Source organism: Leopardus geoffroyi, chromosome E2 (assembly GCF_018350155.1).
Source record: "Leopardus geoffroyi isolate Oge1 chromosome E2, O.geoffroyi_Oge1_pat1.0, whole genome shotgun sequence".
Lineage (NCBI taxonomy): Eukaryota > Metazoa > Chordata > Mammalia > Carnivora > Felidae > Leopardus > Leopardus geoffroyi.
Genome location: NC_059335.1, coordinates 48,168,967 through 48,186,191, shown reverse-complemented (window position 1 = coordinate 48,186,191; position 17,225 = coordinate 48,168,967). Strand labels below are relative to the sequence as shown.

At 38.0% G+C, this 17,225-nt stretch overlaps 1 protein-coding gene across 16 annotated transcripts in view; it reads right to left on the bottom strand.

Moving 5' to 3' along the window:
- HYDIN (HYDIN axonemal central pair apparatus protein) overlaps positions 1 to 17,225 on the bottom strand; it is a 430,150-nt gene that overhangs the window by 310,625 nt on the left and 102,300 nt on the right. For 15 of the 16 annotated variants that reach the window (XR_006702763.1, XR_006702764.1, XR_006702765.1 and 12 more), the window contains 2 exons: positions 11,847 to 11,966; positions 8,397 to 8,531 (listed from right to left, as the gene is read on the bottom strand). Coding sequence is in view for 13 of the 16 variants with exons in the window: in XM_045443449.1 (XP_045299405.1) it covers positions 8,397 to 8,531; positions 11,847 to 11,966 (255 nt within the window). In the remaining 3 variants the exon portion in view is untranslated. Of the gene's footprint in view, positions 1 to 8,396; positions 8,532 to 11,846; positions 11,967 to 13,722; positions 13,805 to 17,225 lie in introns of those variants that run through there. The other variant, XM_045443454.1, reaches the window with a different exon arrangement.

Below are 17,225 nucleotides of genomic sequence, written 5' to 3'. Positions count from 1 at the left end.
AAGCTAAGCAATCACTTTAGTTTATATACTCCCTTCCACTGTATTTAGATTCAGGGCAATCAGGTCACCGTTCAGAGCCAAAATATTTATTCCAAGCTTTTCCCCTCTACTGTGAGAGACATGGCTATGAATCACTTTCTCTCCTAAAATGTTATCTTTTATAACAATGCTCTCCAGATGAAACATCCAGTCTACTTTTTGTCCATTTGCCTTCCTTCCAACCTGCCTAGCCCGCAAACTTTAAAAAAACAGCAACAGAATATGAAAATGGAAGATCTAACTTTCTGAGAAGCAGAAAAAAATGAATCTTGATTTTATATTAGCTCCATTATAGAGAGTAAACATGGCAATAATTCTGTCCTTTAAAGTCTCCAGCAAAGGAAAATGGTGTCCTCTCCTGCAGCAAATGACCCTCGAGGCAAAGGCAAGCATGGCCAATGTGGTTAAACCCTCACAACCCTCTTTTTTTTTGCCTTTTCTCCACTCCTAAACTTCATGGGAGAATGTCTCACACAGAGTAAAACTACAACTAGATTTGACTAGGACTCAGTGAATTTAATACTTGGTGTCCCCAGAAAATGCTATCAATTCCCCAAAGGGTTAAAGTACCTTCTCAATCAGAAACTCATCCTTCAAAAGAGAAGAGTCAGCTCTGAAGTTCTAATAAGTTTAAAAATGAGACTGGTCAGGCACCACGGGCCTTATCCTCTACCACTGTGACTCTTCATTTGACTTAGCTGGGTCTCAGCTTCCTGGCAGTAGCTATATTTCCCCATCTATTCAAAGAGAATGACCTATGACCCTTGGTGTGAAAAGAGATCTGAGACTTCCAAATTTATTTTGACCCTTTTTATCCTTAGTGTACAATGATAATGTGGTTACTTCATGATTCATGTAGAAATTGCCCACTTAAGGTAATTAATTTCCTCTGTAACTTTTTGCTTTCCAAGTTACCCCTAGATCTATTAATCCACCTATAGCGATACCCTTCACTCTTCACTGCCTTCACTCCTATTGCTAAGCTTAAACCTTGTACTTATATATTAGATCTCAATCTTTCTAGCTCACTCCATGATTTTCCTGAAACATCACTTTTCCCTCTTTATTGAACATTCACACAACAGCATAAGTAGCTTCCTCTTAAATATTAAATAATCTACTTTTGAGTCCAACATCCACCTCCAGCTACTGCCCCATTTTTCCAATTACTCTTTACAGCAAAACTGCTTACAGGTATTATTTACACTCAATATCACCACATCCTCGCTGTCCATTCTCTCTTCAACCCATCCCATTAGGCTTCTGTACACAACATTCCACAGAAACTCTTTCTGCCAAGGTCACTCATGGTGTTGCCAAATCCAATGGCTCATTCCACATCCTTATAATTCGACTCTCCATAACTTTGGACGTAATCCAAAATTGATCTCTCCTTCCCTTTTGAAATGCTGTATCCATTTGTGATTCCAAGGCACTGTAATCTTCTGATTTTCCTCCTACTTCATGACCACCCCTTCCTCTTTGTGTCATCCTCTGTTGGCATCTCCTCCTTTTACCAGCATCTCCTTTATGTACACCCACTCTCAACATCAGCTCATCCACCTCTTGGTGAAAAGTGTCATCTTTTACATGATTTTCAAATCTTCATCTCTAGCCAACACCTCCCTTTTGCCATAGATAATTGTGTCCAGCTGCCTATTTGGTATTTCCACTTGGATGTCTAAAGGGAAGATCCAACTTAACATATAAAAACCAGATTCCCCAGGGGCGTCTGGGTGGCTCGGTTGGTTAAGCATCCGATGGGCTCAGGTCATGATTTCAGGGTTTGTGAGTTTGAGCCCTGCGTCAGGCTCTGTGCTGACAGTGTGGAGCCTGGAACCTGCTATCAATTCTGTGTCTCCCTCTCTCTCTGCCCCTCCCGAACTCATGCTCTGTCTCTCTCTCTCTCTCAAAAATAAAATAAACACTAAAAAAAAACAAACAAACATATTCCCGGAATCCTGATTCCCTACCTTACTCCCACCCAGCTTCACAAACCGGCTTTCCCTCCACTTTTCCCTACCTCGGCAAATGGTGCCACCATTCGGTCAGTGCTGGTCAAAAAACTATGAATCAAACTAGACTCTTTTCTCACACCCTTTATCCAATCCATGAACAAATCCTGACAGCTCTACCATAAAAATGTGTATCCTTTATCTACCTACTTCCCACACTTTCACTGTCACCACCCTAATCCAAATCATCCACCACTTTTACCCAAATTATTACAATAGCCTCTTATCCCTGTATTCATCAGGGTTCAGTTCTGCTACACATGACAGGAAACAGAACAAAATCAGAGCAACTTAAACTAGACAGACAGAAGTTTCTCTATCATAAACCAATCCGGAAGTAGGCAGGCTGGATTGGTATGGTGGCTCCGCAGTGACACCAGGGACCCAGATTCCTAAATTGCTGCTCTACCATTCTAGCACACAGCATCTATCCTCAATGTCACCCCATGTAGCAGAGTAATTCTTAGGATGCCAGCTATTTCTCACAGCCAGGCTACAGGCCAAAAAAAGGCAGAAGGACAAAACAAAGCACCTCCATGCTGAGTCAGCTTTTGTCAACACATGCTTGGAAGTCCCGCTCACATCTCACTGATCAACACAGACACAAATAGCTGCAAAGAAGGTTGGGGAAATGCAATCTTTTATTTCAGGCAGCAGTGAATCCAATTGAAACTTGGGATTCTCTTACCAATGAAGAAAGAGAAAACAGATGTTAAGGGTGGGCCACTAGCTATTACACCTCACACTCCCTTCAGTCTATCCTCTGTGCAGCAACCAGACTAATCCCCAAATGTAAGGCAGAGATGTCATTCGTATTCAAAACCCACTGGGGTAGATACAGGGAAAGGATTCAGTATTTATTCTATCTTTCCTGTATGAGCTGCACCTCATCATCCTCATTGGATCATTACAAAAACAAAACATAACAACAGACACTCTGTGCCTTTTGATGTGATACAATAGGTAGTACCACATCACCTAAGAATTCTTGCCCCCTCCCAAAGTCAAATATTAATTGAATCAAGCCTCTGGATCTAACTACCAGTTTATAGGAAACAGAAGGGACAGAGAACATCTGCTGGGGATGCATTCAACACCTTGTTTGGATCCTGATTAAAGTAAGCCAAGTTAAAAAAAAAAAAAAAAAAAAAAAAAATATATATATATATATATATATATATATATATATATATGGTGTGTGTGTGTGTATATATATGTGTATATGTATGTATATGTATGTATGTATATATATATTTAAACTAGGGAGATATGAATAGTGACTAGATATTTGATGATATTGAGGAGCTACTGTCATTTTTTAGGGGTGATATGGTATTGTAGTTATGTTCACTTTTTTTTTTTTTTAATTTTTTTTTTTCAACGTTTATTTATTTTTGGGACAGAGAGAGACAGAGCATGAACGGGGGAGGGGCAGAGAGAGAGGGAAACACAGGATCGGAAACAGGCTCCAGGCTCTGAGCCATTAGCCCAGAGCCTGACGCGGGGCTCGAACTCACGGACCGCGAGATCGTGACCTGGCTGAAGTCGGACGCTTAACCGACTGCGCCACCCAGGCGCCCCTTTTTTTTTTTTTTTTTTAATTTTTTTTTTCAACGGTAGTTATGTTCACTTTTTAAAGGGTCCTTATCTTTCAGAGACAAAAAATGAAGTACTTGCAGATGAAAATAATATGATGTATGGGACTCACTACAAAATCCTCTGGGCAGGAGCAGCACAGATGAAGCAAGATTGGTCATGTGCAGGGAACCTGAAAATCTAGATGATGACAGTTCATTCTGGTTTTACATAGGGTACAAGCTTCCATAAGCAAGCTTACAGTGGCTTCCTATCGCACTTTGCATGGTTTCTATAACCCTTCATGACCTTGCCCTCTGCACCCTGGTCTCCTACCATGTTCCAGCAGGTTCCTCCACTCGTCACGTGCCTTCCTCACTTCCCTGCGCCTACTGTCAAGCATGCTTCAGTCACAGGCCTTTCTACTTGCTACTCCCTCTCCCCAACAAACATCTTCCCTCTGGTATTTGCACGGCTTAATTTGGTTCTCTGCTCAATGTAACCTCATCACAGAATCCTCCTACTGATAAGAAACAGAAGCCCATCACTCTCTATTCTCTACTAAGTCAACATCTGACATTAAATTACGCATTTGCTCATTATTCATTGAGGAACATAAGCTCCATGAAGGCCAAAGCTTGTTTTGTTCTCCAGTGGATCCTGGGTCACAGAAGTAGACCTGGCACGGAGTGAATGAAAGAATATTACTCATTTTTAATATCTTTATTTAGATCCTAAACTACCAAGACTTCTTCATAAAGAGAATTCCCAACATCCTCATTAGCCTTATTATAAAATGATATTTATGAAGTCCAGAATGCTAAAAAGTAGTGACATAGACTCACTGAGGATATGTAATTAAGTGGAGAGAAACAAGAAAAAGCTAAAATCTAATACGTTCATGGTACAAAAAGATATTTGAGCCCTTTTTATATGCTTTTGCTTTTATCATCTGTAGGCTATCCTCAAGTTGAAGAAACCTTCTATTTTCTTGGGATTAACTTTTACTTACTTGTCTTACTCAACAAATATTTACCACAAGTTTCTTATTTGTCAGGCATTGCGCTAGGCTAGGGAGGGCTAATTCTAGACAGGAAGAAAACAAAATCCCTATCATAATTTTTGCCAAAAAAAATGGTTAATTGTGGAAAATTTTATGGTGTCTACAATTTAATTAAAAATGCTGGCAATATAGTTCATCATCGTTGTATACCAAGATAACATTAAATACAGTAGCATTTTCTAGTCTTCCTGGACCACAATTTTTAAATTTCATAGTAACAAACCAGGAAAACTATTTTAACCACAAGTTATATATTTCCTTAAAACATAACTGAGCAATAAAATTGCTCTTCAAACTACCGCAGTCATTTCCATATGGCAATTCTATAGTAAACAGATGCTTTCCTAAATCCAAGAAAGTACCCAGTTTTGCTTTCCTACAAAAGCCTAGTGCTTTTCATTCTCCCTTTAATAGTAAAGATACAAATTTAAGAGGTCAAGAAAAGTGCCAGACTCCAGAATTTTATAGTGTTATGATAACACTGACTATTCTATTTCTGCCACATTGACATACACTAAGATTATTAAATTAATAACATATCCTATCATTTTTTTAAAAAAGTCTGTGTGACAAGAAGAGATACGGAAAGCCAAAGTGAACCTGCTGCACCTGTTATCTGGGCACTTGGCATTCTTAACAAGTTAAATCCCCAGGAAGCCAGATTAAAAGATGACAGGGAAAAATGTAAATTACATTATCATCTTCGACATGCTAATATACATGGGTGCTGAAAATCCAATTGAAAGGGGACTGGCTTATTAAGCTGTGGCATGCTGCAATTTACATATCTCACCCTCCAGATGTGAGGAGGGTAAATGAGAATGGAGTATGCTCAGATCAGCAGGGGATAAAGAAGAGAAATACATATGTACGTTGGCTACCAATTTAGCCAACTGAAGAAAAAGTGACACAGTGAAAAGATTGACTTCTATTTTTCCTAAAATAAATCTGAGTCCTCTGCCACATTCTGGAACAGCACTAAAGGCAGCATGGGTAATCCTAGCTGGTCATTCTGTGCATGGCCCTGATGGCTTTCCAACAGTGAGCAAATGCAGATGCCCAGATGACTGAAAAAAACTACTGAGAGTAGGGCCCTGCTGATGGTGCAAGTATAACAGGACCTTTGCAGGAAAGGGGGACCAAAACTAGCAGCAGGGGCTTCCCCAAATTCTCACCATCAGTCTAAGGCAGTCAGCAAAAGGAGAAATCACTGTGTTCTAGAAAAACATATTATGTAAATTATAGCTTAGAGTCCAAATCCAACACAAAATCTTAAGGTACCCAAAGTTGAATACTTAAATTTCTCATAGGTAACCAAGATTCTCACTCTGTGTCTCCTCATACATGCATGTAGCTGTTGAGAACTTTCAAATCCTTAGAAGAAACAGTAAAACAAACTACAACTTAATTTTTTTAAATTAGGGGTTTCCCAACAGACAGACAGTGTTGGTGAAATGGAAAGGTTAAGAGGGAATAAAAAAGGCAGATTAAGGTAAGCCACCACAAAAAATAGCAAAGTAATAATCCTCAATAGGAATGTTAGCAATTCATATTTATATAATAAATACAAACATACCTAAGATACATTTCAACTATTTATTTGCTGTATACATAAGCAGTAATAAAATCTTTCTCTTTACTTTTAGCTTTTGATTAGGGAAAGTTTTAAACATACACAAAGAAAACAAATGAGTGTAACAAACCCCATGTACCCACCACCCAGATTCAACAAATATTAACACTCTGCCATTCTGGCTTCACCTATACCTCAACCCAACACTTTCTTCCCCCTTCCATTGTTATTATTTTACTTTATAGTTTTTAAGGTAAAATTTAGATACAGTAGAAGGCATAAGTATTAAAAGTATAATTTTAACAAATGAATTAATCCGTATACCCCACACACTTATCACAATATAGAACATTCTACCTCCTAAGAAAGTTCCATGTGTCCATTTCCCAGCCATAATACCTACAGGTAGTTATCCAACAGAAGACATTTTTTCTCCATCACAGGAAAAAAAATAAGGAAATCCAATTCAGCAAATAGAACAAACTTTCTATTTCTATTTTTCAAGCTGCACAGAGGCTTCTAATCATCTTTCTACTGAAATGACAGTGTAGGAACTTCATACCCAAACTCAATCCAGACACCATTCTCTTCACAGACAGTATTCAGATACAGACACTCAAGGAAAAAAAAAAAAAGGACTTTGATAACATATAACAAAATAACAGCAACATCAACGCCCCTGCCCACCACCACCACAACTTCTGGAACTTTTATCTTTTCATTTATTTCAATTGTACCCCAAGCAAAATTACATGTCCATAATAAGCACAACCTGAGAAATAAATAGTATTACCACAAAGTCAAAAAATAATAACAGCAGCATCATTCTAATAGAATTTCTAACCACTCACTACAGTGTACATGAGTGGCAGGCCACATTATATTCTCTACTCCTGCTCTCCAGAAAAGTAGAAAGAGCAGCAATAATAGCAGGGACACTAGTAATGGCATTAACAGCAGCTGACTTGTATGAGTGATGAAGAAGCAGGGATTCAAAGCTAGTACTTTCTGTCTCTATCATGTTTTGATTCCAACCCTAACGGCACAATACAGATAAGCACACATACCATTAACACTATATAATAACCTGACATTTTGTCATGCTTATTTGAGTCTTGTTTTTCAACCCGACTCCTTTGGTTTTGCTGGTAAAACTCCTTTCCTCCTCTGCACAAGTCCCTACTTTGGCCCATAGAGAAGAAAACTCAACCCACAATTTTGCACTTCTGGAAAAGGGCTGGGGAGGAAGCCTCTAGCCTCAGTCTCCCGTAGCTGGTCCTTCCTTCCAGGAGGAACTGGAATTTCTATAACTGAGAAGGGTTTGGGGATGGACTGGCTCCCCCACAGCTGGAATGGTACTGCAGGGAAAAGGCCTCTTTTTGAACTCAGGCTCTTTCTAGCGGCCTAGGTGCGGACAGGGCTAAGCAGACCAGGCAGGTCTCCGCTCTCAGCTGCAGCTGCCCCACTCAAGCTTGGGTGGAGCTATCCATGTGTCAGCCCTTCAGGGCCACTTATTTGCCAGTCACTGGGGAGGAGGATGCCCTGTCCAGGCCTCAGGTACGGGCCACATTCTTTGCCATTAATGAGACTAATACTGTGATCAATATTTGGATCTTGGGTCTCTTTCCTGAACTAGTTAGAATCCAGGGAGGAGGGATGCAACTAACTACGATCCTAAACTTCCAATAAGCCATAATCCTTATGCTTTGCCTTGGCTCACTGCATCTGGAGCACACTCGTTCCTTTTTGGTGACCCTGTGGCTGATACTCAAATAAAAATATGCTGAGGTGGGGAGGGGGGTTGGCGGAGCACCCAGAAGGATCACCCTTCTTTATACCCTGGCTGCTGACAGCTCATGTAAGCCCTCAGCTCTGGCTGATGATTCTTCTCTCATCCCCAGGGGTGCACTATCCCCTCCACTCAGCCACCCTGACCACCACTCTAACCACCACCACCATCACCACCACTAATACCATCGACACCAACACCACCACCCTCAACACCACCAACACCGTCAGCAACACAACCACCAATACCGCAGCCAATACCACTCACGGCAATACTACCAACGCCTCCAGGAATGTTCGGAATTGCCAACTGCTAACGGCAAGTACGCAACCACTTTCTTACCTTGTTCTCCTCCGGAGTGAAGAGGATGCGGAATATGGACGGCACTCCTGGAGCTACTTTGTGGCCAATGTCTTTGGGGCTGATTACTTTAAAGTAAGGCGAACTTTCCTCAACAACTTTCACCATCCTTGGAATCTGCAAGAAAAACACACCACGGTGGTCACTCTGCCCGTGAAAAAGCAAAAGCAAAAGCCCAGGCTTTGTAGTCCACCAGGAAATCTCCATCTACTACTTACCAGCCACTCGACCTAGGTCAAGGCTTAACTTCTGTCTCCTCAAATGTGAGACGAGATGACTCATTCAGTGCATCTGAGCTTTATTTATTTTTTTTTAATTATTATTCACTGTTATCATTACTGCAAGCCTTTGTTCATTTTCTCATTTAAATGGGACTATCTTTGGAGAAGAACCTCGTGGTCAGCTAAAACCCCACCCACATGGTAGAGATCAGCTCGATTTCCCATCATTTGAGGACTGCTCTGGGAGAAGAAATCGCTTATTGCTCTCCTGCTATGGACCATCCACCATGAGCCGTACACGATGAGCCGCTAAATCCTCTCAATAACCCTGAGCTTCGTTATGACTCCCATTCTACAGAAGGGGAACAAGACACTTTTCCCTAAGTGCTATAGCTTCGCCCAGTCCCAGCCTCACTCCACCTTCCCTTTGGGGACTGTCCTAAGTAGACACCACTGTGCACGAGAACAAAGAGCAAGCAGCAGAGGGTCCCCAGGCCAGTGTCAGAGTGGCTTCAGACAGTTTCATTCTCTTCAAGTCCTCCTCTGCTCTACTTGTCTCGCCCACGGTATGCTTCTCTGTTTAACAAAGACAGTCTAAGCAGTAAAGGAAATATGAATGTGAGGAGAACCTAGAGGTTCTAGGGACACGAGGAAAGGGATGACTTTTTTTTTAAGACTTGAAGGGAGCAAAAGAAAGTGAATATAGTTAAGTATGACTGAGAAGTCTCAGGGGAAAAATGAGAACAAAACCCCCACAATCTCTCAAAACTGAAATCCAGATGGGCAAGGGAAGAAGAAATGCCGAAGATCAGACTTAAGGCTGATCTTAAGACTAGAAAGTAAGGAGGCAGGGAAGAGATGTGTGCAAATCTGATAGGAGCCCAACAGGAGCGGCTGGTAAGGGGAATGTGCAGTGTCATTTACAATGTGCAGAATGATACTACTTAAGCTGCTGGGAATACTTTTGGTAAGAGCATAATTATGGATTTAAAAAACTAGAAAGGAAAACACCAACAACCCTAGGAATAATAACAATAATATTGGTTTAGTGCTTCCTATGTGACAGGTGCTGAGCTGAATACTTTACATGCATTACCTCATTTAATATTCCAAACAACCTATTAAAATGGGTACTATTAGGGGCTCCTGAGTGGCTCAGTTGGTTGAACGTCCGACTTCGGCTCAGGTCATGATCTCGTGGTTTGTGAGTTTGAGCCCCGCGTCGGGCTCTGTGCTGACAGCCCAGAGCCTGAAGCCTGCTTCGGATTCTGTGTCTCTCCATCTCTCGGCCCCTCCCCTGCTCATGCTCTGTGTCTCTCTGTCTCTCAATAATAAATAAACGTTAAAAAAAATTAAAAAAAAAAAAAAGAAATGGGTACTACTAGTATTCCCATGGCCCGGAGAAGTGAAGTGACTTACCCAAGGTCTGCAGCTGGGAGACAGATGAGTTTGACTCTAGAGTCTGGGTGCTAATAATTATATCTGTGTGCTGTGGCTTGTAGAGTGCTCACAGCTTACTTTCATCTTGTGTGTGTGGGAGACAGAGGAATAAGGACCAAATGGTCTCCGTTGTTTGCATTCAATGCCAATGAGGAAGCAAATAGTGAACAGCACAGAAATTCTACCCCAGCAGTTCTTTACGAGTCCGTGAGCTAAGGAAGCAGAGAAGTAGGCTTTTATCAGCCACCTAGTACAAGGGTCCTGAGAGTCACATGCCCAAGAACAAGCCTTCCTAAGCTAGAGAAATCTATCTGCTTTTGGCAGCTGGACTTTCCCTGGAGGGGGACCCTCCTTTCATGAGGTCTAACAGCACAGCAGCATCTAACCAAGAGGTGTTGGGTTACCCATGAGAAGTGAGTGCCCTCTGGCAGACAAAACTGACACATGCCCTATACCCTTTACTTGCTCGTATATACCTGCTGGGAATCGTGTCTTATTTAGGGCTGAGCAGGAGTGGCCAAAGTACCTTTGGGCTAGCTCCTCTCTCTTTAATAGCCTTAAAATACCTGAGCAAGAGTCAAAAAGTCATGGCGAAAGGGAAAAAGAGAAGTGGAAGGGACAAAGTGACTTCGTTGGCAGTCCTACATGAAAAGAGAGAGCCCTACTGTGTATGTAAAGTATCTCTTCTTGAGGTCTAGGGGCCTAATCCTGAGCATCTCAGATTCTCTTTCTTCTCTCTGACTACCCTTTTAACTTCTGTCCCTTGAGCTTCTCTTGCTAACACTTCTGCTGCCAAGAACTAAATACACCATTTTCTTCAGAGTCTGACTTTGCTGCCACTAAATCACCCCATTGATCTCTGAAAGGCATCACTGATTCCTTTAATGAGTTACTGCCAAATATAACTGCAAGTGTTCTTGCATAGTCTTCATTTATTTTTTTACTTTTCTCCTACAGCTAGGCTTTTTGTCTCCACACTCTCAAACTCCTGAGGTATTCCTACCTGCCCTCACATCTGAAGTTTAGCATCTCTCAGATGCCTTCCTCCCCATCTGACTACTTTTCACACTTTAACTGTGCTTCATGCTGACCTCCCACATTATTCTTTCTTCCATTATTGTTACATGTCCAGGAAATCTTCAGGAACTTAATACCTTTTTCTTGAAGTAAACCCTAATTTATCTCTTGGGGAGAAAAGGCATATGGATTGAGAAGAGATTCAGTGGCAACCAGAAAAGGACAAGGTATAGACAGTGGGAGAAGCTGTCCAAAATTATCTATAGACAAAATCTGAAGGCTATCTGAGGTAGAAGGGAGGAGACAGAAAAAGGGGAACGGGAACTCCATTTTTTTTGGAGACTTTTTTCTTAAATACAATTTATAAAGTATAAATAATTTGGCTGAACAACCTCAATTCATATGAGTAGAGTTTATACCTTCATGTGGGAAACGGTGGCTCTAACACACAGTATGTAAGCATGAAGAGTAATTGTCTTGAACCAGTCACACATAAGAACTTCATGACATTTCCCTAACCAATATTTTACTCAAGAAATGTTACTGCACATGTTGGGAGTTGACCATTTGGTGGGCACTGACTTGGGCCTGAACATGTATGAACACACCAACCCAGTCTTGTCTTCATTAAGCTGATAGTCAAAGGGCATGTTTTCAACTATTTTCTTAGAATTCATCTAAGATCCTACAGGATTCCATTTTATTTAATCCCTTTTTATATTCCATGAGAGGTACATTCAGCAAACATACTCACTTTGTCATTGTTTCTCAAAACCAGTGGAACTTCGTAGACTTCACAGGGAGTATAGTTCTGAAACACAATTTCTGATGGAAAGGGCTGGAATAATGCCTGATCCAGGTCAATTCCTGAAAACTGCATTGAAAGAATAAATTCATTATATAGTCACACAGTGGCAGAAATGACTGGGGAAGATATGAAAATACTATATAGACCTATGGATACTAACACTAAAAACATAGGAAATACTCAGAAAGGGGTAACTACTATAAACAATAATTGTTATAAGTAGTAAAGTTACTGTGATCAACTTGTTTATTATATGTATATATGTATATATATGTAATTAATATATATGTATGTATACATACATGTATATGTATGTATATGTATTTATATATATATATAAATATATATGTATGTGTGTGTGTGTATATATATATATATATTGTGTGTGTGTATATATATATATATAAAACTTATTGTCGAATGGTTTCCATACAACTCTGAATGCTCATCCCAACAGGTGCCCTCCTCAATGCCCATCACCCACTTTCCCCTCTCCCCCACCCCCCATTCAACCCTCAGTTTGTTCTCAGTATTTAAGGGTCTCTTATGGCTTGCCTCCTTCCCTCTCTGTAACTTTTTCCTCCCCTTTCCCTCCCCCCTGGTCTTCTGTTAAGTTTCTCAGGATCCACATAAGAGTGAAAACATATGGTATCTGTCTTCCTTTGCCTGACTTATTCACTTAGCATAATACTCTCCAGTTGCATCCATGTTGCTACAAATGGCCAGACTTCATTCTTTCTCACCGCCATCAACTTGTTTAATACAAAACAAAGTAGAAGATTTTGTCCTCAGTTAAAAAAATATAGGCTAATTAGAACACCAACCCAAAACTTCCATTTATGTCAATGGTGAATAATTTGAACCAATCCCCCTATTAAAATAACAAGAAAAACTGTATCAACAAATATCTGCTTGGAGGCACTGAAGAGCTAACAAGACATTCTGATCTAATGTTGAAATTATGAATTATCTCAAACTATTAGCTTGTGTAGTATCCAACAGGTTTTGAGTATTGCCATGTTTCCTTAAAATTTTAGAATATCCCATGATGCCCTGTGAGTTTATAGTTGCACCCTGGGGCACCTTAGTATAGGTTGGAAAGTGAAGATGTAAGCAACCATCTCAATAATTTAGAAAAGCAATAGCAAACATAGAAAGAAAGAAAGAAAGAAAGAAAGAAAGAAAGAAAGAAAGTCCAAACAAATGAAAAAGCGACATAACAAAAACAACAGCAAAAAATAATGAAATAGAAAGTAACCATACTACAGAATCAACAAAGCCAAAAGTTGAGTCTTTAAAAAGACTGATAAAATTGATAAAATACCTAATGAGCATGATCAAGAAAATAAGACAAAAGTTACAATAAGCCAAGATAAAGAATGAAAATAGGGATATTACAACAGAAACTGAACTATGTAAAAAGATAACAAATGGATAGTATGTCAATAAATGGGAAAATGTACATTAAAAAGTACATATCTTAAGAAAATAAAATTTATCAAAAGTAACATAAAAACAAAATTTTAGTAGTTCTGTAACCATTAGATAAATTAAAACTGTAAGTAAAACATTTTCATAGAGAAAACTCCAGCCCAAATAACTTTACAAGCAAATTCTAGCAAACATTTAAAGACACAAATCAAATATTATAGGACCTCTCCTAAAGGAAAGAAAAAAAAAATTAATGTCTCCCAACTCGATGATGTTAGCATAACTTTCATATAACTAAGAAAGATGGTGGGAGAAAGGAAAACTATAGGCTAGTCTTATGAACGATAGAGTTTTTTTTAAAGGAACAAAACATTAGCAAATTGAAACTCACAGTATATAAAAAGGATAACACATCATGATCAAATTGGGTGTAACTCAGAAATTCAAAGTTGTTTTAACAGAAGCTCATTAAAAGGAAACAAAATTGTCATAAGAAGAAAAATTGTTTATTTAGAAAATTCAAAACAACTTATAGATAAACTATTAGAAGTTAGAATCAATAAATTATTTATCAAGGTCACTGAGTATGAGGCCAACAAGTAAAAATCAATTATATTACTAGGTACTAACAATGAACATGTAGGAAATAAAATATATAAGCAATACGATTTAATAGCCTCCCAAAACATAAAATACATAGAAATAAATCCAATGAAAGATGTGTAAAACCTTCAACCAGAAAAGCCACAAGATATTACTGAGAGGAATTAAAGAAGACCTATGTAAATACAGTAATATACCATGTTCATGAATTGAAAGACAATATTTTAAGGATGTCAAATACTCCCCAAACTGATCTAAAAATTCAATGCAATCCAATAAAAAAAATCCTGGTAGAAAATTTTTTTGGAAATTAAAAAGCTGATTACAAAATTTATATGTAAAACAAAGGGACCAAGAATAGACAAGATACATTTGAAGAACAAGATAGGAGGACTTGCTTTATCAGGCAGCAAGATTTATTATATTATTACATACCATATACTGTTACTTATCAACAATTAAAATAGTGAAATGTTAGCACAAGATTTATCATAAAAACAAATATACCAGATTTAAAAGCCCAGAAACAAATCCTTAAATATATCATCACTTGATTTATGACAAAGGTAACACTAACAAGCATTGAGGAAGAGAAATTCTCTTCAATGAACGGTGTTGGGTTAACTGGATATTCCATATGAAAAATATCAATTTAATCCCTATCATACACCATTCCAAGTGTTTCAAAGCTCTCAATATGAAAGGTTGAAACAATGTTTTCAGAAGAAGACCAAGAGGAATATCTTCACGATGTTGAAGAGTGCAAAATTTTCTTTAATGGGGCACAGAAAATACAAAACATAAATTTAAAAACCAATATATTAAGTCATATTCAAGTTTGAAACATGTTCATCAAAAGATTCCCTTAAGAAATGAAAAAGAAATCCAAAGAATGGGAGAAGATTATTTGTAATACACATAACTGATAAAGGACTAATCTCCAGAATATATGAACTTATACAAAACAGTAAGAAATGGACAAAGCACATAAACATGCAATTTATAAAAGATGATAACCAGATGGCTAATAAACATGAAAAGTTGCTTAACCTCATTAGAAATCAAGAAACTGAAAATTAAGCCACACCGTGACAATACTACACTCCCAACAGAATCATTTCAATTAAAGAAACTGACAATGTTAACCATTAGCAAGTATTAGCAATTCCAACTGGAATTCCCACACACAGCTAATGGCAATATGAAGGTACAAACACTTTAGAAAACTGGCAGTTACTACTAAAGAGACACATAGGCATAGCCTATCACCTAGAAATTCCACTTTTATGTGTAGGCCCAATAGAAATGCATATGTGTGCACTAAAAGAAATGTACAAGAGTGTTTATAACACCATCATTTATAAGATCCAAAATGTGGGAAAAGCCAAATGCTCATCAACAGTAAAATGGATAAACAACTGGTGGTGTAGTCATACAGTGGAATACCATACAACGATAAAAATGAACCACCTATTACTAAGCACAACACAAATCTTCAAAACTTAATATATTGACTTAAATTAGCCAGAAATTAAAGAGTATATACTGTGGTATCCCAGTCATATGAGATTGAATAAAGAAAAAATAAACCTGTGATTAGCAGTTCTTCTGAAGAAGAGGGAGAGGTAATGACAGAGAAGGACATAACAAAGCTTCCAGGATGCCAGTAATGTTGTATCTTACATTCCTTCATCTGAGTGGTGGTGATATGAGTATCCTTACTTTGTGAAAATTCATCAAGCTATGTGCTCATAATACACCCACATACACACTCAAATTCAATAAAATTTTTACTTACAATGTATTTTCGACACAAGAGAATAAAGGAGAAAATTATTACAATCATTTCAATAGATGTAGAAAAACATTTGATAAAATTAAGTATCTATTCACAATAAAAAAAAAAAAACTCCTAGCACACAAAGCAAAACAGGTAACTTCCTCAGTCTGACAGAGAGTATCCAGATCCTCACAAAGAAAATAATAACATTACACTTAATGTTAACATGCTGGGGTTTTTTTTTTTTCTTTTACTTTAGGAAGCAAGACAGGGATACCTTGGATCATAACTTGTACTCAGTATTCTATTAAACCTAGTAGTAAATTCAGAGAAGCAGGTGAAATATGTAAAAAATTAAGATTAAAAGGAACCTTAAAAACATACTGCTGAGAGAAGCCAATCAGAAAAGGATACATACTATATGATTTCAGATATATGACATTCTGGAAAAGTGATTATCAATGGTTCAGGGGGTGGGAGGGAAAGATGGCTACTTGAACACATGATTTTTAGGGCAGTGAAGCTACTCTCTATGATACAGTTATGACAGAGCTATGTCATTACACATCTGTCAAAAGCTATTATAGAATATACAGATGCAAAGTGAACCCCAGTGTGAACTATGGACTTTAGTTAATAATAATGTATCAATATTGGCTCACCAATTGTAAAAAAACAAACAAACAAACAAACAAACAAACAAACTACCACACTAATACAAGATATAAATAATAGGGACAAATGTGTGTGGTAGGGTAGGGAAATGGGGCATGTGAGAACTCTCCGTACTTCCCAATCAATTTTTCTATAAACCTAAAACTTCTCTAAAAAACTATCTATTAATTTGTAAACATTCAAGATGGGAAAGAAAGAAATAAAACTGCCATTATTCAAAGGTAATAAGTATTTTCAAAGACAATCCAAATAAATCCATAGATGAACTATTACAATTAATAATGAGAGTGACAAGAGTTAAAAAGGAAATTTTCAAATAGATACTATTAAAAGTTATTTTTCAATAAATAAAACAAAAATGTTAAAGCGAGGGAAAATCACATTATATAACATTGCACCCAAATATAACATTGCACCCAAATACCTGAGACTAAAATAGAACAGATATGAAAAGATCTCTATAGGGAAAACTATCAAACTTCACTGAGAGAAATTAAAGAAGGTTTCAAGAAACGGGAGATACACTATATCCGTGGATTAAAAGAATTAATATCACAAGGATATAAATTCTCCCTAAGTTAATTTATAGACAATGCAATCTCAATCAAAATCTCTCTGATTAATACATTGATTCTAAAATGTATATGGGAATGCAAAGAGCCAAAAGTAGCCAAGATACTTTTGAAAATTCCTAAGAGAAAATACCTTTAAAGAACAAAGTATCTTTTTATATTTATAGATATTCAAATATATAGCAACTAAAACACCGTGGTGTGGATTAGAATAAATTGACCAATAGCGTGGAAAAGTCCAGAAACAGATCCTTGCATATGGAT